The sequence below is a fragment of the Mesitornis unicolor genome, unplaced genomic scaffold (assembly GCF_000695765.1).
Source record: "Mesitornis unicolor isolate BGI_N332 unplaced genomic scaffold, ASM69576v1 scaffold18532, whole genome shotgun sequence".
Taxonomy (NCBI): domain Eukaryota; kingdom Metazoa; phylum Chordata; class Aves; order Mesitornithiformes; family Mesitornithidae; genus Mesitornis; species Mesitornis unicolor.
In genome coordinates this window covers 2233-24511 of record NW_010168832.1, presented here as the reverse complement: position 1 = coordinate 24511, position 22279 = coordinate 2233, and the positions used below count along the sequence as shown (strand labels likewise).

At 41.2% G+C, this 22279-nt stretch overlaps 1 protein-coding gene across 1 annotated transcript in view; it reads right to left on the bottom strand.

Moving 5' to 3' along the window:
* The window catches only part of LOC104536525 (peptidyl-prolyl cis-trans isomerase FKBP1B-like), a 43381-nt gene that overhangs the window by 18970 nt on the left and 2132 nt on the right, over positions 1-22279 (bottom strand). The window contains exon 2 of the mRNA XM_010179164.1: positions 22107-22221. Coding sequence (XP_010177466.1) covers positions 22107-22221 — 115 coding nt within the window. The remainder of the gene's footprint in view (positions 1-22106; positions 22222-22279) is intronic.

Sequence of the window (22279 nt, the reverse complement as noted above, 5' to 3'; positions counted from 1 at the left end):
GACTTAGGATACAGGGTTTTTCCCACCACACACTTTCCTGTAACAGTTTTCTACTCTCCTATGCACATTTTCCCTAGCTCCAGAGAGATTCTGTTCAGTTTCTTGCTATGGTTTGTTGGGTTTTTTCTTCACTTGCTGTGTTTAAAGACAACTTGCCATCCTGGAAGCGAGAAAATGACTAAGTTCTAATCCTTGCACCATAAAGGTTTTCTGACATCGCATTATTCTGCTGGACTCAGGACTTATAAACCTTGGTGGGATCACAAAAGATACAGTAAGAATATTTACCCACAACTTCTTATAAACAAACAGCACTCTGGATCCAAACTCTTTCTTCATTTGTCCTTGCATCAAGAGCCTTTTGAGAGGGTAGGGAGGAGAAATGATGTAGTCTCTCTCAGTGTCCTTGCAAATACACTTTGAAAGGACCAGAATTCAATAGAGGTCTTCAGGATTTAATTTGTGTGAAGAAAAAAAAAAATCTGTGTATGAGACATGAAAATAGTTAGGTTTCAACACTTTCCACTGCAAAAGCAGAGCAACTGATGCTAGTTGGTCATAACAATTAGGGGCTGCAAGAATAAAGGAGGACCTTGTACAAAATTCCCCACCACAGACAGAAAAACTAGCACTTTGGCTGAGCACAGAGTAAAATGAGTACGTTTCATTACCTTAAGATAATGATTGTATTTAATTTTTTTTGTTTACACAAATTCACAGCAAACCGAGCCAGGCTTAGCTTGGCTGGTTTTGCTGCATTGGTGTGACTTTGCTAAAAATAGGCAAATCGAACCAGAGCTCCCTACTCAAGTTTGACCCTGTATTAATAGAAATATGCATGACCCTCAGACACTCCTACATTAAACAGTCTGAGTCAGGGCAGACTCCCTGACTCATCCAAATTGCTTTCCTCATTTTGGGTAACTTGGTAATAACAGCAGCACAGATGTCGCAGGAGGGGCAGTAAGCGATACTTGTATTAACACCTTCATTTTTGGAAATTTGGTGTGTCTGCTACAGATAGCTAGAGGAAGGAAGGCAAAAATAAATGAATCCAGCTTTGGCTTGTATACAGAGAGAGCCATCCTTCCCTGTGAGTGGGGAAAGTGCCAAGGAACAAATTGGATAGTGTGTACAAAAGGAAGAAAAATCCCTCCATCCTGCTGTTTACTTGCACCAGCACATGCTATTGAATGCGTACGCCTTGGGGCAGGGCCAGCCTTCCCCTAGGAAATTCCGTCCCATCTTGAAGAGACTCATCCTTTACTACTGAAAAAAATAAAAATACAAGAATTAGCAGGGGCAGTAAGAGACCAAGATGATCGGGTTTAACTTTCACTGGCCCAAAGCCAAATATGCAAGCAAAGGCTTAAGAGAACTTTCTTTGGGTGCCTCTGTGCCAACAAGAAATATGGACAGGACAAATATTTACAGACCAAAAGAGGAGGAAGACTGAATGGGGGGAGCCAGACTCTGCCTGAAGTGCTTATTACAATGATTGGCCCGTCGCGCTTTACGGCCACGCAGAGACCGCTCCCCACAGCCGCAGACAGGATGGGATGACTGCACCACGCTGCCGCCAGCACAAGACGCCTCTTCACACGTCCTGTACCACACCGGCCTCCCTTTCCCTCAGGGTGTATTAATAGTCGTACTGTACATACTACAGCGTAACCACCTCTCTGAAGTGAGTGCAGGCAAGGCTGCCAGTGGGCTAAAACACATTCAAAACAAACAAAATTATCTGGGAGACCTGGAGAAGGTGTTGACTCTTGTGCTCCATGCCCTGAATGCTCTCTTTCTCTCTGAGCATCTCTCCGAGGCCACCCCCCTCTATAAGCGCCTCTCCTCCACCCCCAGATGTGTCCTAACGTTACAGAAAAATGAGTTATTAAAGGGATTATTTGGCTGAGAGATGTCTCTTACTTTATTTACCTTTGAAAATAGAAAATAAATGTAATAGTAATATGTATGTGTGTATCTGATGGTGTCACTTCCTCCTCTGTTCTTTGTAGCTCACCTTTCTCAGCTGCCTGGGAACAAGAGTTTTTCTTAACCTGGTTTTTGCACAGTTAAGCACAATGGAGCACTTGAATGATGCTATGATACAAACATAATCAAATTCGCTTTTCTCTGTTCCCGGAAATGATGATGCTATAAAAAAAATAATGGTGGGAATTATAGTGTGTGTGGGGGGTGGGGTGTTTGAGAGCAGAATTTTGTCCAAAAGCACCTGCATTGAAAGCAGTCAAAGGATCATTAAAATGGTTGTTTAGTTGTGATAACTAGCGAGCTCACTCCTTGCTTTTCCAGAGCTGATCTTGTCACTCCACCCTTAAACGGCATGGATAAATCTGATCTGAAGACCTCCCCAGCTTTGTCTTCCTGAATATTTATGTCTGAAGCTGAAGAACTGCCACTGGTTGATCACTGCAGGATAGATCTTTAGCAAAAAGGACCTTGAAATGAATAACCACATCCTGTAGCATCTGATTACAGGGGTTTAATTGCATTATTTTCAACCATTTAAAAAGCAATTATTCCCCTCCTTCCTACACACCCGTGTTTACTAGAATAACTGGAAAGAGAGTCAGACATGCATGGAAAAATACAGAAGTTTTCTGAAGAAGCAGTTACATAATAAATAAAGAATTAAACATGTCCCTTCACTGGGAGGTTAAATAATGAAGTATCTTCTGTTTCTCAGTCACCTTGAGCTTTAATACAGGAGCCCCGAGGTCCAACTCATGCCAGGATGTGCAAATGAGTACTTTTCTATTTACCTGTTCTTCTAAGAAAATAACATCAGTGACGTAACCTCACAGACTGCAGCAACATGCAGCCTTCAAGAGGCAGAGGGTAGCCCTAAGGAGACCCATGAAGCAAACACAACCTTGGGTCCTCACAGATAAAACCCCACTTGCCTTGTGTGACTCTCGTGTTACATTGCAGAATACCAGCAGGGTGCTCCTTGCGACTGCTCTACAGTGCCCATTAAATTCCTTGCTGTCTCTCCCTCTGCCCCTACATGCAAGAAATTAGATGGGCATGTCCTGACCATCTGCAGAAGCTAGATCATGCATTGGACATTCTTGTCATCAGGCTCTCAGTCTGCCCAAAGTAAGATTAAATAAAAGGAGTAATAAACTGCCCAGTGCAGCCAGTAGCAAGTTGTGGTTGGCTCCAGAGCCATGCGTAGATTTGCAAGTTGGGCAAATGCTCTGACATGCAGCCAGATGCTGTTCCATGAGCGTTTTACGTGGTACCATGAGGAAGCAGCTCCTCAACGCTGCATGTGCATGTGGCATCACTACTGCCAAGCCAAACGTTATCGTTCCCAGTCTAATCCTAAAACTTTTCATACTTTTCCTTCTGTTTAGAGGTCTGTTGCTGTTCCCCAATCAGAAATCCCTAAGCAGGGGCTGACCTGTCTGATCCCAGCTGGGGTTTGAGCCAACATGGATTATCACCAGGGAGAGCTACAAAATCATGGCTGAGGCATGCCGAGGTCATGGACGTTTCCTCGGCTGAAACTGCGCTCCCTCTCCTTCGTAGCCATGTATCTTCGACCTAACTTTCCAGTTTAGAGAGCTGGCTATGCTTGGAGACTATGGCTATTTCCACATTGCATGCCAGGGTCACCCAAAGGCTGCCCTGTGGATCAGACTCACTCTATATTCAGACAGCGAAACTGCAAGTGCAACCCCAGGCACGGCCCAGGGGACTCTATGTCTAAGCCTGTCTGGCAGCTTAATATTCTGCCAGGCACCTTGGCCACCCGGACGGGCAGTCTGCAGACGGCCTGTGGGGCACGGCCGTGATCGGCAGCGGGGGCTCACACAACCGCTCCAACCCCAGCCCCCGTCAGCTGCAATATAGACATGGCCTGGGGTGGTGTTGAAGAACGAGAACGTGCTTGTCTCCAACACAGCAGATGCTCGGAGCTAAGCCCTGAACGTGCCACGTCTCCTAAGCCTGTGAATCACATAATAAAAGGCCGTCAAAATCTTTATTAAATAAACTAACAGGTACTCAAATTTGCAAGCTAAATGGGACCAATCTTCATTTAATCTGACCAGAAATGTCTAATGCTCCCGTCCCCATGAGTCATAACATCAGAAACCGAGAAACACTCAGTGTATGCTACAGAGCAGCACACCCAATCTTCTTTTAACTGCAAAAGTATATAAAATGCAGGATCTATTAACCAGATTAAAAATGCCACACCTACCAGGATAGAAGAACGCAATATCTGGTCTCACACACACTTTCCATCATATAAAAATGCTGGTTGAAGAGAACAAGTTTCTCTCAATACCTCTGCAATGCTCACACCACATATATTAACACATCCATGTCAGAAAACACAACACAAGCTACAAATGGTGCAGTTTTTGCATGTACACACACCATATTTGAAGATAATTAGGTGTCTAAAGGTGCAGTAGTCATACTGTGGACATTTCAAATGCATTTGGGCGTCTAACTCCTTTGATTTCAACTAAATTATTTTAAAACCTTTCCAACTATAAATATTTTCCTAGATTTTCTGCAAAGTGTAACTGTCACAAAGTTACATCACTTCAACGCCTAAACATCTCACTTTAAGAGTTCAACTTCCTAAGCTGCAATGCTGTGTGAAAACATGTATGACATCTATCACTTAAAAAAACCCAACACTTAAAAGTGAGGAAATGGACAGACAAGACTATTGCAAAGTTTATAACGTCCACGTAGTACAAAAGATGTCTTTTTATTACCTGGTATGAAGAACACACACTGCATCACAGCAGGTAACCATAATTCTGATCAGATGGAATTTAAAGTATCGTTCTTCTCAACTTCAGTGCTTAGCTAGTTTAAGAAATACTGGGTGGAAATACCAGTTAATATGTGTATTAATAAAGCATTTGTCATTATTCGTGCTTACATTTTGATAGAGCATTCATAAATACGAATTCTGAGTCAGCTTTGACCCAGCAATTCCCATGGAAGAGATCGAGGTCCTCCTTGGCTGAACTTGCTCACAGGGCACATCCATCGTTTTAAACCTAAATTTATTTCTGCCCTTGTCAACCTGCTCTCTCATTATCTCACTATTTACTGACAACAGAAATTATGAATCATGAACGCTGGGGTACAGGGAACCAAATCCACTCAATAAAATTAACCTCACTATGTCAGTTGTGCATAGCGTGATGAAACCCTCCAGTGGGACCTCTAGGGGTTAGTGTAACACAAGTAAAAGTTAGGTGAGTTGTACTGAAAATAATGATGAATATATAATTCAGGAATAAAATTCATATCATGACTGGTGCACAGCAAAATCAGGGCTACAGGTGGATTTGCCTTTGAGAGTTATCGCTGTGTGACATTAACAGAGAAGAGAATTTTCATGTCTTTCACAAAGGTTTTGCTGTGTATTTGGTTTGATCACTAGGTCTAGAAATACACAAAGCGAGTATCATTTTCTACTTTAACGGAACAAAAATACTATGAGATCAAGTGAAAAGTCAAACCCAACCCATCTATGCGCCATGCACAGATGCACCACTTTCCCCATAGATATGCAGGCACCCCCAGGTTCCTGATGTGTCCGCGCAGCCCCCAGCCATGTCACGGCTCCATCTACCTCTGCCTGCACCTTTCACACCACAGGTCCTGCAGTGGATTTGTCCCCAAACACCTTCCATGTTAGCAGGATTTTAAAATCAAGGTGAACTTCTGTGCTAGGTACGCATCGTATTTTCAGATGGGATCACTGTATCTTACAGTCACTGTCTAGAGAATTTTTCCGTTATCTTTCTGGTGTGGCTATTTTTATTTTTACCATACACAGATGTCCTTGAGGTACACTTAAAGCACAAACTGTGAACACTGTTTGCCAACGCATGGTTTTCCTGTAACAGGACACGGTCCCGATGCTGGTGCGACATACAGAACCACACAACCACGCACCCCGTGAGTGGGAGCGTGCAGCGGATCAGAAGTCGAGCGGTCCTGCTGCAAAACAGGGCAGAGCTGAAGCTGGGACAAGGTTTCAAATGGCCAGCCTTGGCTCCTGAAAATAGCTGCTGCCAAAACTTACTTTGCCTGTGCTAAATTGCTACAGCAGGGTTTTCCAGAATACTCAGTCAAAAATGGATTTTAGAGAAAAACAAAGTAGTGGGATGTCAATTAAATGAGACGCGATGACTGCAAGGGGATTTATGCAAGCAGTGTGTGTTACCTTGAACAGTACGCTGGCTTGTCAGTCTTCCTGAGCTGCAAATATTTCTGTGCATTGCAGATCACAACGGAAAGCCTCCCCTCTCGTAGATACTGCTGTCTTCTGCTAGGGATTTCTAACACTCACCTGTTTTTATAGAAAGAGCCATTACAGCCGTCTGGTCAGCTTCACAGCAGCGATCAAACGTTTCTGCCCAGTAATCCCCACATCAAAGACGTACCTTGAAGTCAAATACCCATCCTTTTCAATGCAACTATTTTGTTTTTCATATACAACAAGCACTACCTAATAAAAATCATATCAACCAAAGTGGCGAAAAAACATAATTGAGGCCTCTGGCTAAATATGGAAAAATGAGTGAAATGGGATATTACATTCCCTAATTGATTAGTCATTTTGTTAATCACCTTTTAATACGCTCCATTTACTTTTTAGAGAAGTGACCAATTCTAGGGATGCTCAATGCAAGCTGATAATTAGAATGCAAGTGGATATATATGGCTCCAGAGCTCTGGATCAGCTCATTTTTCACACTATGGAGCATCTCCTACAAAATGCTGATTGTCCTCTGATGCCAGCGAATTCTACCCATGGCAAAGCATTTATTTGACCATCATAAAACCAAAAACTTGGTAACATTTTGAACAACACCATTTTGTAGTTTTCATCCATATCTGTACAGCAAAACATATCAAAGATATGGACACAAAAAAAATGAAATGCAAAAGAAGAAAAATAATTGATGTGATTAAACCTAGGGAAACAAATGAGTTCCAGCTCAAAAGTTGGTATGAGAGGAGTCAAACTCTTTGCCAGCCCAGTCCTAAAAGTTATGAATCTAGGAAAGATGTGAAGCCTCTAGGACTGATCTACATGAGGAAAAGAAAACTAAACGAGAATGCAACCAAAGCTTCCAAAATACATGACAAAACTATTAATTAATGCACTTACAGTGCCAGAAGTGATCCTTGCAATCTCTTCATCTGACTTCCTACTTTAATGCAGGATGTAGGTTTTCACTAAATAATTCCTGCTTGAGTTAGAGCTGATTTAAAGATTTCTCGAGGCAATGAACTGACTGCAATTATTGATCAGTGTTCACTTATAAATCAGTATTTCCAGTTCGCATGTATTCCTTATTTTAAGGTGAACTTGTAAAATGTCACTTTCCAGCTATGATATCTTAATGTAACTTGGTGAACTAATAGAACTATTCAGTTGTTCTATCAATTTTTTGTTCCTCATGTAAGTACCAAACCATCCCTTAACCACTGCTGAATAAATTAAGCATTTTACATTCAGGACAGTTCCCCAGCACTTCTACCTCTGTCACTGTAGACTGCAAAACTCAGCACACTAATTTTAAAACAGCCATAAGGGTGCAAGGCCTCTGGACCTCCTCCCTTTTCCTCAGTGCTCCTGTTCATATAGTCATGGATTGCAGTCAGCTTTTTGGCTAAAGAACAGCTCCAGAGCTCGTGCTCAGTTCATAATCAACCACCAAGTCTTTCTCAAAGTCACTGCTTCGCATGACAAAGTCTCCTTATCTGTACGCACAGGCTTCAATCTTTGTTTTCCACCTAGGACTTTGTAAAGGGTTTTACAGAAACTGAAATGTATTATTGAATTGTGACCATTTTATGCAATAATCCCTATTACTCTGTATCAATGACCTATGGGATGAGACCTTTTATTTAGGATTTGTTAGTTTTTACCACCTTGGTATCATTCCACTGATACAAATGTCAGAGTGGGGCTAACACCAGTCCATTTTAAGGCCACTGAAAAGTCCTCTACTCAAAAAGCCATTTTTATATCCACTGCTATGTGTACTTTGCATCTTATTTAGTTTCTTACTTGAAGTATCATGTATTCCTTGCAGATCATGATAGAAAACATTATGATACTCTGTAAACATTGTCCAGTCGTCTGTACACCTAATCCTGGAGAGAGAGCATGACATTTGCTATCCATAACCCCAAAATTGCCTGTCAGGGTTTAAGAGGCATTTGGACAATGTCCTTAACAACACACTTTAACTTTTGAACAGTTCTGAAGTGGTCAGGCCGTTGGACTACATGATCATTTTAGGTCCCTTCCAACTGAAATAGTTCTGTTCTATTCCATTCCATTCCATTCCAAAAGCAGAATTTTGCCACTGTTACTGACCAAAGACACAGATGAGAGACCGACTGAACAAGGTACAATTTAACATCACAAATTTCAGAGCTCAAATACTGAGTAAAAACAGGAATCAAAATTCATTTTAAAACGTTTTGACTACTAAGAAAAAAACCCACCCACTTGGACCTGAGGTTTTTAACGTTACGATCTAAGATCTTTATACTTCAAGCGTACATGCACACACATACACCTTATTAGAGATGTCTTACTCAAGTAAATCCAAGAGCAGGAAAACAAATTGTAAAAATCCACACTAATCCACCTTAAATATATAAATGCTGATCCCATATTTAGGCTAATACAATAGTCTATTGTATAGAATACACAGCACAGTTTAAACATATTTGGTATGCTGATTTCATTTTTTCCTAAGTTGTCCGTTGCTGTTTGGCAAACAGTGGGTAGGACACCATGCAGGAGTTGCAGCTTCTCACTATAAAAAAGGTCCAAAGTATCTTCCTCATATGCAGGGGCAGTCATCGAGTCTGTCCTTACTTGGCTCAGCCAAAAGACACATTTCTAAATTGGCAAACACTGTTACATGAGAAGCAGTAAAAGTTTCAGGAAAACACAGTTTCTTGCCTTTTAAATCCAAGATGTATGAATTTATTTTTGGTTTTGGCAGGGGCCAGGGAGGAAGTAGGCAGATCACCTAGTGCAGCATTGCCACTATTCCAGGGTAAGGTGGGGGCTTTAAATACCTCACCCTGGTAGGGCTTATCACATCCAGGTTGTTACCGCTCCTTGATCAGGAACAAATGCAGTTCCAATGAATCCTGCTCGGTGACAGGTTTATGCAAGTCATGTTCAGAAGTTACCTTGGCTAGTGACATTGATTAATTTTCTGATAAGAAGCTAATTATAAAGGCTTGAAATCTGCAATTGCTCAGTAGAAAGGCAACAACACTTCCTTTAAACTAAATCATGTACACTGTATTGCTAAACAAATTAATAACAATAATTCTTTCCCCGTGTATAGACAACTTGTCTGCCTACTCAAGGTAAAATTCCTTACTGTGAACCATTATCTCAGCCCAGAAATAATTTTCCACCCACCCTCTAAACAACTGTGCACCAAAAATGTGCTTAAGTCAAGAGATTCATGTAAGAAATTTGTTGTCAGAAAAGTCAAACAAATTTATTCTGAGACCACTCATCTAAAGAAATAATGACACTACTAGATAGTTCCCAGTACAGCAGGGAATACTATATGAAGCATCCTACAAAAAGATATTTGTCCCAGTACATTATTGCAATAGAGAGACTGAGAGTGTGCTATGGGAGGGTCCCCAAACTGCACACTACTGGGAAGTCTGACAGGTCAGAAATGTGAGAAGGAACCAGAAATAAACGTTGCCCCTCATTCCCACAGACAGATCTCTCTTCTCTACAACCCCCACAGCGCCTTGATCCCCCACACCTCTGCAAACGTCTGGATCTGCAGCAGTGCTGGATTACAAGCATTGCTGTTGTTTTTTCCATTACTCTGCATTTCCAGCCTGCTGCCCTGCTGTCCTTCACAACCACTTCTTCCCTCCTTCCTCAACTGAATTTTCATTCATGTCAGATTTTCAGCCCAGTTTACAGAGCAGCCACTGCAACATTTCTATGTGCAGGACAGAGCGGTGCAAAGGCAGGAGGAAACAGCACCCACTGTTTCAGCCCTACCTATTCAAGTGGTAGCACCTTGGTACCCATGAAAAGGCAGTTGTGCTGCAGAACAAGAAATATTTTAAAATGTGGGCTGCACTCATGTGTTCTTTTGGATGTGCTCTGCTTCATCCTGTGAGGATGCAATCAGAAAACAAGTCCCATCACTAAATGCACTGCTAGAACGTGCTGAGAAGCTGCACGATGAGTAACACTGAAACTGTAATAAAACTTGCACAGGACTAAACAAACAGACTGGAAATTTTTTCTATGAGTCTACTACAACTCTAGAAAAACTAGAGGAAGAAGCATGCTCCTATATGTAGTAAGAGAGGAACAGGAGGGTGTGCTGGAAGGGTACATTGGGGATATTCATTCATTCACTCATTCATGGTGCTTCTGGACAACAGCTCCTTGACATCAAATCCAGAGAACACTTCACATTTGTCTGGCTTTTATCAGCTGGCACCCTCTTGGCCTTTATTGCACATCACTTTCTCAAAGGAAAAAGAAGAGCTAAGATAACTACTGCCCTAGTACCCCCCCGCTTTTTCAACACAGCTGCTTGTCCACAAAATGCGCAGAGGTGTCTGAAATCTAAAGTAAATGTGGCAAGCACTGAAGACTGGGAGCTATTCCTATCTCTCTGCCCTCTATAAACACAATGGCTAACGATGTCCCTTGCTGCCTAACACAGCTGTCATCATTTAAATGCTTTGTAGTCTACAAATGGGCCAGTCCTACAGTGACAGACTGAATAACAGGAAGATTACAGGTTGTATAACTCCATTACAGTACAGAGGAATTTCGCAGTCAGTCAAAGTTCCTTCCCACGCTGGAAAAATCCCAGCTCAAGACTTCATTGCTTTTTTTCTGCAAGCCAAGTAATTTCTCAGCTCTCCATCACCTCTGGTCCCTGTGTTTATAGCCAGAAGCTCTCTCAGGTCCAGCCTGCTTTCTTTGATATTGTTCTCCCAAAAGCTTTAGGAAGTTCTGCATCTGAAGAAGAGCTTTGACATACTATGGTAACAAGTCTGACGTAAGCACTTCAGAAATGGCCCTGCAGTTTTAGTGAATCAATGTATTGCAAGCTTTAGTTACTTTATTGAAAAAAAGAGAATCGTTACAATCAAATCCCTTATTATTCTTCACAGCAGGGAAGGATTGAGCCCTTAATCTGTTTACAATGCTTATGTAACCAATGAAATCAGGACTGGTTAGAGAGAGACAGAAAACCTAATAATAACTAAAGTACTTGGTGATTTTCCACTGTTCATCTTAATTTAAACAGTTTGTTCTCAAAAGTTAAAGACTTCTCAGGTCTTGAAAAAAAGAAACAGCTCTTCCACAGAGTTGACTGAGCCTAGTGGTAAATATAATAGATAAGGACTTTAAAAGCACATGAATTTCTATTCCCAGCTTTGTAAGAGGCTTGCTGTATTCCCTGGACAAATAATTTCCCTTCTGAATCTTCCTGTCTTTTAAAGGGCAGTAAACAATGCTTTTCCCTTTCCAAAGGGATTTATGAATGAAGGGTATAGCATTTTGCTCAGATTCAACTTTTAAAGTTGTCCATGGGGGATTAATGATGGCAGTTCTGCATGACTGTATCAACCCTGAATTTGCATTTGACTCACAAGCTTTTAAAACTCCTACACTCTCAGACAGGAATCTGAATAAATGTTGAATAGGAGCTGAACTATATAAATAGTTTCACACAAAACAACTCTTAATGGCACAGGTAAGAATAATTTTTTAATGAGGCATTTCCATCCTGGTCCAATCCCCTTTCAGCACCTCTTCTTATAGTGACAGGCTCTGGAAGTCCCCAGTGTTCAGATATAAAAGGTCATGACTTTTGAGTTCCAGCCAGGAAAAGGCAAAAATGGGTTCAACCCACGTTAGACGATAGCCCTCAGCTGTGCTGTGCAGAAGCAATGCTGACTGACCTAAGGAAGAGCTGAGAACCTGTCCCTGCTATTTATTTGACCGAAGACAAGAAACAAATGACAGCAGAAGAAAATTCAAAGCAGAAGATAAACCAAAAGCTATCGATGGGGCTGTCTGTGCACTTCAGAAACTCCCCTGGCAGGGTGGAACAGATGCAGCCATAGCTTTTCCAGAGTAGCCAGCTGGCCACTGTGGGACACAGAGGGTGTGGGGAGCTGGTCACACAGGCAGCACGACAGAGGAGCATCTCCTGCTCCTGTCAGTGGAGACAGACACTTCCAGAGAGTGACCTCACACCCAAACCCAAGTTTCACCATGAACGACAGATGTCACTGAGGAAGACTTCTCCCTCATGGTTTTTGTGATTACCATCCCACCTTCTTCCAAGGCCTGCAGTGACAGAACAAGGGGCAACGGTTTAAGCTGAAAGACGGTAAGTTTAGATTGCACACAAGGAGAAACTCTTTATGATGGGAGTGGTGAGACACTGGAACAGGTCGCCCAGAGAGGTGGATGCCCCATCATCAAAAGTGTTTGAGGCCAGGTTGGACAGGCCTTTGGGCAACCTGGTACAGTGGAAAGTGCCCCTGCCCGTGGCATGGGTTGGACTGGATGATCTTTAAAGGTCCCTTCCAACCCAAACCATTCTGTGATTCTATGATACAGAGCTGGCAGCTAGCCTATGGATTTCAGCCTCACATCCTCGATCTTCAAAATAAAATTTATGGGAAATGCTTTTCCACCAAAATTACAGCTTTCACAACGACAATTCTTCAGGCTGAGAATTGTACATTCCAGTCTGGAAATGGCTATGCAAACACGGAAATGGGGATATTTCATGGCTATGCCTCAGGAACTTGCCCACTGTGTGACTCATTTCTATTTTCTTTTATGTGCCCTGGATATGGATAGATTTGACCTCTCAAATTATGAGGCCCTCCTCTCTTCCTGAAAATCCCTGCTTATAACATAAACATTAATCCACAGAGGAGAATGAAAATATAAGTTCCCATAACTACAATCCCTATATAGCATTACAGTGTAATTTCCAAATAGCTACTTCTTTGTTTTGTGGTTCTGTTGTTTTTTCCTAGGTAAAGAATTTCAGCAGAAAGCTGCAACTTTCATTGTTGCAACAGCAGCAACTCCAATAGGTTTGGAAGCAGCAAAACTGAACTATCATTTTGGTAATTTAAAAATATAGAGAACCAATGCATCAGTGAGTGTACTGTTTGTAGCAATTAGAGATTGGAAAATGAACTAATTAAGCATTAGGTCTTTTCCTCTGTTCAGGAGGAAATCACCCTTACCTAGCCACAAGTCTTCAATTTCTCACTGAGAACAGAATAAAAAGGCAATCTTGTTAAATCAAGGTAGTCACATCATTAAATGTGCAAAGGGAAGTGATTCAGAGCAGCAAGTGACAACTAAGAACCAATAACTATGTAGGATTAAATGGAAAAGATCTGGAAGGGGAAAGCAGACTTGGGATACCATAAGCAGGGACAGAGGGTGAGCTACAAATCAAGCGTGCCTCACCAACACTGCTGAAACACTGAGTTTCAGAAGACCCAGGATCTTGGATACAGGATTACGCTGCCTGACTGCATGGATCTGCTGCTGCCTCAGCTACAAGGATCCACGGGCTCTGCCTGATGACACCACGACTGCAATGTTTAAGATCCCTTGCACTAAGTGATGTACAAAGGAGTACAAACTTCCGCAGCCAGCAGTCTCGTGAAAAAAAAATAACTAAGATTTACAACGCCCTTGAGTAACTAAAGCTAAATAATATATCTCAATTGAGAGATGTTGCCTTCATTATAAAGCCCCCCTAGCAGCACCTTGGCACAGGTTCAGCACGACTCAGCAGAACTCATGCCAACGCCGAATCGCTGCTCCCCACCGCAGTATGCGTCTTCTCCAAGGCCACCTGTTCAACTGTTTACCAGCACCAAAAGACGGGTACTGCACGAGCTCCTTGGCAATGGTCCTCCCCTCCTCTGGCATCTCCCACGCACATCACTGCAGCACTAGGACCAACGCACTGAGCTCTGGAGATCACAAGCCTGCAGACATCTTTGGCCACACAGCAGCTACTGGGGTAATACACCCAAAATGTGGCTACTGTGTATCTGCCACAGGGAGATGACACTGCACGTTGTCTAATTAAGAAAATATTACCCCTTCCAAAAACCCTGCCTAGCTGACTTGCCTGACTTAGGAACCTTATTAAGCTCTTTATCTAATCAATAAAGAGAGAGGCACATCCAAAGGCTAACTGTTTAGGTAGCCTGAGGTAACCAAGCTCTCAATTTAGACTTCTTAATTAGGTAAATACGGTGATGTCAGTTCTGTTTTGTCAATAAAAGAAGACAAGCGTATCACTGGTGCCAGCTGATAGAACTTATCATTTAGCTGATGCAGTAACCATCTGAACATTTTACACTAACAAAGACTCTTCACTGCACAGTTGTTTCAGCAATTCTTTGATTTTGAGGGGCACAAATTATTAGAAAACAATGTCATTCTTGTGAGGACTTGGAATTCTAATGATCAGGAACTGAAGCAAACATTTCAGGTCCAAGTCTTTAAACATATGTATGAGGTGTAAGTAGGCAGAGTGGCACACTGGGATGATTGGAAATAAGTGTAAAAAGGACTCAGTGAAAATACTTTGTTTGAAAACAGCAATCTAATTTTCTAGAAGGTGGCACTATTTTGGATCAGTTCTGAGCTTCTAAAAACAATGAACAGAGGCTATTAGTTCTCCAGTACTTTACATCATCTGCTTTGTGAGAATTTTTTTAGTATCTTGAAATCCACTTTTTCAAGGCTTTTCTGAGGTAGGAGTAGGAAGCTTAATTATTTGCTAGCAGTTTCATTTCTACGCATGATAGGAATGGAGCATGATGCTACAATTGCTCTGTGAAAGGAAATCCTGTAGAGGGTTAGTAGGTGCTCCAAAATCAAAGCTACCAGTCACCAAATCATTCAGCACTTTTCATGCTGACATAAAAGTCTCTGTCAGGGGAGAAAGTGCCCATGTTTGTTACCTTGAAGAAATCTTCATAATCTTCTTTATTCTGCAAGAAAGAAACTCATCCTGTCTTTCTGCTAAATGACTACAAGTCAGTGTTTACAGGCAATCCTGAAATCTTCCCTTTCTTTGCACAAAGCATATTAGCAGCTGTCCAAGTAACACCTCAATGCCACAGGGACCACCTTTAAGGGCAGAAACTTCCAATTCTTCATCAAACCATCACTTCTCAGCTGAGGTTACCAGTAAGGATGCCATTGGATTATTTCAAACTCCTTTTCTGTTTCATTTGCCCACATCAAATAGCATCTAATACCACAAGTCATTTCAGTGAAACATAGTACACAGTAATGCAGCGTTCAGTGCAAAAGAGGAAATGGGGAAACTTGAGGGTACAGTTTATTATGCTGATCCTCTTCTATCAGGCAGCAATCTGGAATATTCAGTTTAAACTCACCAATTCAGCTGCTGAAGCTGCTACATTTTTTCTTACAAATCTCTGAACCTTTTTTATTCATCAAATCATTTTTTCACATCAATAGCCTCTTCTTACAGAGAGCCTCACAGCACTTGCAAACATTAATTTCATGACAATTTTGAGAAGCACAGCCCCCTTTTCTGTCAATTTTTAAAAAGTGAAAGAGCAGGTACTATACCTGAAATCAATCACTAAGCTAGCAACAAAATGCATAGGAGAAATCTCTTCTCCTCGAACTTCTGCTTCTGGACTCTGATCACTATCAGGTTGAATATCAGTCACTGCTAAAATATTTCCAAACGTAATCAGTCTACATTAAATAAGCAAAAATGATAATTTTAGTCCTCTTATTGAGAGAGTTTTAAGACTTGCAAATCGTTTTTGAGAGCCAGCAAAAGACTGAGCTCTTCACTGACTAAAACTACTTTCTGCAGTTATGATTCACCAAAGAAAGAAGATGCTTGTAGGTGCTTAGCTGCCACCAAGATCTTTGCAGAAGTAAAAGACTGTCATTCTTTCAAACCAGGGCAATTTGGAGAGAAAACTTTAAGTTAAAAACATACAGAAAATTTGCAGGCTCCAAAAGATGGACAGACATCACACTCTCCTGGTATAAAATATCTTGGGAACATGCACAATAAAACAATTTCTTTCTAGGTAAGCAAGATTTAGCTGGCTATAATTCAAAGCCTAATTATAATGTCTGTTACAATACAATTCTTATTAACGATAACTCTAATTGCAGTGCTCACTATTCTCTTTCAAACCCAGCTAGACAGCTTCCTGGAGACAAAGAATTTTGATTAAATTCCTTACTTGGTCCAATTTTCCTCTCAGAGACACATCCACAGCTCCCACTGAGGTGGTACAGATGTTTATGAAACTGGGACCGGAAAAATAACAAACTCCTGCACTCACCTGGCACAAAAAGCTTCCACATGAAGTTAATGGACATCCAGTCATGCAGATACTGAGACACACAGACAAATATATGACACTCTGCAAAATTATTCTGTATCTATGTTAGTCTTTTTGAGAGCATAGACAAATCTCTGGCTATTACTACATACCCTTAAGACTGGGTTGACTTTGATCCAAGAGAAATAGGCAGATCCGTTCTCTTTTTGGCAAGAGTTATTTCAAGGGAATTGCATTATGTTTGTATTGTGTTAAATGGAAAATGCTTTTTTAAAATCATGGTAAATCAAGTTTATTCTATAAATTACTGTTAATCTGCATCTATGCAGTATGATTTTGTTATAGAAAAGGTGAAAAAAAAGGCTTTCTACTTCACAGACACAACCACATCTCTCAACACTACACCACTGCCAAAGCTAAAGAAACAATATAAAGTAATTTGGGTAATATACGGGAAAAGAAGAAGATTATATGATTTTGTCCTCAGATTACTACAAAAAAAAAACAATCATTTGTTCTGCTTTAAAGAAAGGCCTGCTTCCTAAACCAGAATGAATTTGTACAGCTCAGCTGAAATAAATGGAGTAATACTCATTTATTTCAACAGGGAATTTTACTTCAAGCATTAAAATAAAATAATTAAATCAACTTCTCAATATTGAAATATTGAAGTGGAGAAGCAGGTGCTTATCTCTTCTCCCTGGGATCCAGTGATACGACATGTGGGCATGGTTCAAAGCTGCACCAAGAGAGGGTTACACTTGACTTCAGGAAGCATTTCTTTACCGAGAGGGTGGTCAAACCTCGGGAACAGGCTGCCAAGACAGGTGGTCAATGCCCCAAGCCTGACAGTGTTTAAGATGCATTTGGACAATGCCGTTAACAACATCCTTCAACTTCTGGTCAGCCCTGAAGTGGTCAGGAAGTTGGGCTATGTTTTCATTTGGAAGGGACCTACAATGATCACAATCCTAGTCTAGTCTAGTCTAGTCTAGTCTAAATGCATTTGGTGCAATTTTGTGGCCATTGCCCTAGCCTAAAAAGCCCATGGAAAATCTTCACTGTTCGAAGTCCAGTTTAATAAGTAACTGATGCCTTAATGTGCCTTTATAAGTCTATTCCAGCACACTACAAATATGAACATCATCAGTTCCTTAGAAAGGGTAATTATATTATTACCACAGACTTACATGTGGCTAAGGAGAAAAATGAAGAGGTAAAGAATTCAGCCTTTCCATGGGACAATACAAAAGAAGGTCAGCTCTGAATAACCTGGAGAAAAAAGCTGCCCTCTCACTACTAAGAGCAGATTTGGGAGCAGTATACCCAAAGTTGGTTTGAGGGCCAGGAATGGGATTCTGCTTCCTGGAGTGCAGGTTTTACCCTACAGTCTCTAGACAGAGCATTCACAACCTCAGCAAAGGTTTTGTTTAGGGACGTTTCTAACTGAAAGCCACATTTTGTATCTCCTTCATAAACCTCTGAAAACTCTGCACTGCTAATTCCTGTTGCCAGAGTCAACAAACTTAAATCACAGGAAACAAAACTGCAGAAAATGCTTAAATTTGGTTGATAGACTCACTCCAGGACTAACAACACTGTAATTTGCTTACTTGTACTACTACCAGTACTACAATGTAACCTGAAGACCCAGTCAAGAGTAGGGCACCATTACATTAGGCACGAAGAGAGAGGCAGTTTATATCCCAAATTGCCTGCAATCTATCTACACGAGGCAGACAAAGTACAACTATCATTTTGCAGATGGAAACCAGACAGAGTAAGCAGATTGCCAAAGGCTTTCAGAAGCTTCCTCAATGAAATCTCTGACAAAAACATGACATAAACCACTGCTGCTGGAAATGCATTTTTGTGTCAATGCACTACCTTATCTACTAATCCCATTACTTTAATATTGTGTCAGGTAACTTTTGAGACACAATGCAGATGCTGGCCAACAAGAAAAAATTACTCTATTTGTTATTTCTTAACAAAGGTAAAACATACAGTAATCTGACCACATTCTTCAGCCACGTACTAAGGTCGGGACTTGGTTTCATGTTCTGTCAGAGTCCTCATACCTAATTTTCTACAGTGATCTGGAGCATCTATTTGTGTACATAACTCTAGGCTGTGCAAAGCTGAAAAATTAGCAGGTGATTTACAGTCCCAAAGTTAGGTACTAAGGCATCTTATGTAGTCAGAAAGGGCAACTGGGTACTTCTGAAGTGTAATCCAAAAATCCTGCTCTAATTGTAAAGCAGGAAAGGCTCTAGTTGTAAAGCAGGAGAGAACAAGTCCTTAGAAAAAACAAAAATTGGTTTCCTCTAAATGAACCTACAAAATCTTCCTTCTAAATTGTTTCCTAGTGAGGTTGCACATTACATGCTACTGCCACTGGAACTGTCCATTAAGGCATCATGATACATTTGGGAATCAAATACAAAGGCTGCTCCTGAAACTATGCATCTAGTTGAACAAGGAGAGAAAGAGGCCAAGCTGCCACATATATCAGCTTAATAGCTGGAGCGCTGACAGCAGAAGTGTAAAACTCAATCACAGCTCTCCTTCATCTTGAGGAGATTCCAGTTCTCACTTCCCACTTCTCTGGAACATGTAGGGTCATCAGACTAGAAACTACCCTGCTGAATCCCTGCTTGCATGAATCATAAGATCCTGGAGGACGCTTCAGAAGCGGGCTACAGGGCTTTTACTCCTGTAATGCCAGCAGTCCACTCCTGTCCATGCTCTCTCTGCCATCACTCCCCATTCCATCACATCTATGGGACTCCTGGAGAGGGAAGGCAAGATGGGAGAGTAAGACAAAATAGAGCCTACAGTGCACTCCTCATTTGAGTCTCCTTGAAAATTCATAACTTGCTCCAGCAGAAGCAAACCTCTTCTGGTTTTCTCCTCCTCCTCCTTGCTGGAAACTCTCAAGAAATGAATAATTAGTGGACAGGCAATGCTTTTTTCAGGACATGCTCACAAACACAGCCCTTCAGGGAAGCATGGGAAACCAGCCACATTTGTGCTAAGGAGCTGTACCACCACATTGTGTGTGTGTTGGTATCAGAGCTGAAGGACTATTGCAAGAACTGAAATGGCCTACCAAGCTGTCATGATTAGGTATCACCGAATGTGAAAAACATTTGCTTTAAAAAAAAAGTATAAAATTAATCCTGAAGAAGGGACTGGAATACAGCTCTTTCAATACTCTCACATAAGTGCCTGAACCAATTACTCACCCTCTTGCCTGCTCCTTTTCCTGCCCATGGCTCTTGCATTCTTCACTGCTGAATGTCCCAAGCTAAACTGGAAGGAGCAGGAAATTTCAGCTTTCCCCTCCCCAGGAATGTAATGGTTGCAGTGAAGGATGTGGCAAATATAGCTGTGACTTTTTTCTGGTGGAAAAAGCAACGGAGCATTGGTTTGCCATGTCTGAAGCAACTGTTTGGCTGTTATACATCAAGAGAGCTCCCACAGGCTATGCTTTTCAGTAAAAGTGGCTGTCACTGCTGCTGGATGCAGGACTCGGAGCTGTGCTCCAAGCACTCCAGTGAGGTCAGGTTCTACTGGGGACCCAAATGATCTCTAGAGCTTGGTGGAGTCCAGGCACAGCACGGTTCCTCACTTCGCAGACTGCAGTGCTTCCCTACAGGTATCTGAGCCTAGTTGCGGTGTGACACTTAGGCTGAACATGGAGACAACTTGGGAGCTTTACATGCTCCCAATATTAAACTGCTGTGGAAAGGAGGATTTCTGGATCATTTCCTTGCACCTAGGTGTCTTAATTTTTCCTAACTCCTATTCCAGGTGATAAGACAGATGTTCTGGATAGCTCTATGCACATTTCTGTAACTTAGCTACCCTACTTCCTAAAGCAGAACTTGCAGAAGTGTGGTGAGGACAAGCATTAAGTACAATGATGCCTAACAATAACACAGAGATCATTTAAAGATGAATCCCAGACAAATACAGAATCACATCAGTATAAAAAGAAGTTAATATTGTATTCAGATAAAAGAGTTTTAATTTAAAACCAGAAATTCATATTTCATCTTTCCCATGTGCTTTACAGACCACTTTATCCATTAAGCATGAGCACCCTTTAAAAATATTACCACCGAAGACTTCCCAGACATTGCAACAGTGCTGGGACCAAGGCAATGATCTTTTTCTGAAGTCTGTTCTAATCCGAGAGTTAGAGAGGTTGCACAGCACCAATAGCAAGATATGTGGAGGAAGCACAGTTCACGCTGGAGAATGATTCAGTGGGTTTTCATAAAGTCTTTCATATCAAAAGTCAGTTCATGATAGCCTCATCTAATACATTACCCAATAATAAGAGTACACAGCATCTTGTTATCTTTCCACATTCACCATTCACTCTCTCTGAAGATATCCAGCAGAATTTTACTTTGTGGGAGCCACAGGCTTCAAAGTTTTTTGCCCTTTTCAGTTCCGACATTTAAATTTATCCAGAACTAACAGGGGGTGGGAGGTGACAATGATATATTTCATAAAAACTTTTGAACTTTGGACCAGAAGAGAAACATATCTTCACAAAAATAGTTTCAAAACACCTATTTTCAGATCTAAGTTAGAGAAAGAGCTGCGACTGGCATGGGAGATCCGTGTGTTTAACAACTTCTAATTCAAACAAGAAATACGCATAAAATAAAAATACTCTGAATATACAAATGGATAGGAGCTTAAGCCCAGCCATCCTATATCCCAAGCCAGTGCACTATCTCCTTTATAACCTTCTGAGGAGAGATATTATTGAAACTATAGCAAAAGCTTCTTGAAAATATACATATTTTTACTTCCTGGAGAATGGTCCCACCTTGTTCCACTCGCAAGCTGTAGAACCAAGTACAAAACTGAAAGCAAGCAACAGTTACCAGTGAGGATTTTCCTGTAGTACTGAATGCTAGAAGAAAACAATCTCACAGATCGAGGCCCAGATCAGTAGCTGTCAATCCCCACATCACCCACGTTTTGCTTTTTTAAGGAGAAGATCACATAAAATGGCAGCTTTTGATGTGAACTTACCAGCTGGGGACTCAGACTGCAGAGGTCTTTGCATCTTTTGGCAATTTACATAACTGTATACAAAACATGTTACAAAACAATTTAAAGGACATTTCCCACTGCACAAAGGTGCAGCATAAACAGCTCCATTAACCAACTCAACTTAAGATTCATACAAGCCCGTAAAGACCTTGTATTGATCTCTTCAACCTGGAATGAATTTTACTGCCAATACACAGACACATGTTTTTAAGATATATACAATCGTTAATTGTCTGTATCAAGTTCAGAGGCCGGAAAAATATGAACCCAGCATTTTCACTGTTTCATGCTTGATTTCATTAGGTAGTTTAATGTATTAAAGAATCAGGTCTACAGCTTCATCTGTTAACTTCTCAACACTGAACATGACACTTAGCAAATCTACTAGCATGCACATCTAGATACTGTAGCCTGAACTGCTCAGCTAGAAGAGAAACATTCAGGAAACCCATCAGAACGTAATCAAATGAATTATGAGTGACAGAACAAAGCAAAAAATACAACACACACATATGAAATGGGAAATCACTCTTGACCAAGGCAGTTGGTATCAAGAGAATATTCAGAACGTGCCTTACCTGTGTAGTGCACCACACACGTCTGACCCTTCTTTGGAAATGTCCGTCCTGTTAAAATGATAAAAGGTAATTCTTTTCTTTTCTCTGATTGAATTCTGTGGCTAGGCGGGTTTATCTTTTAAGAGGAAAATGCCAGACTGAGATTTGTATTGACTATGTGTTATCAAACCACT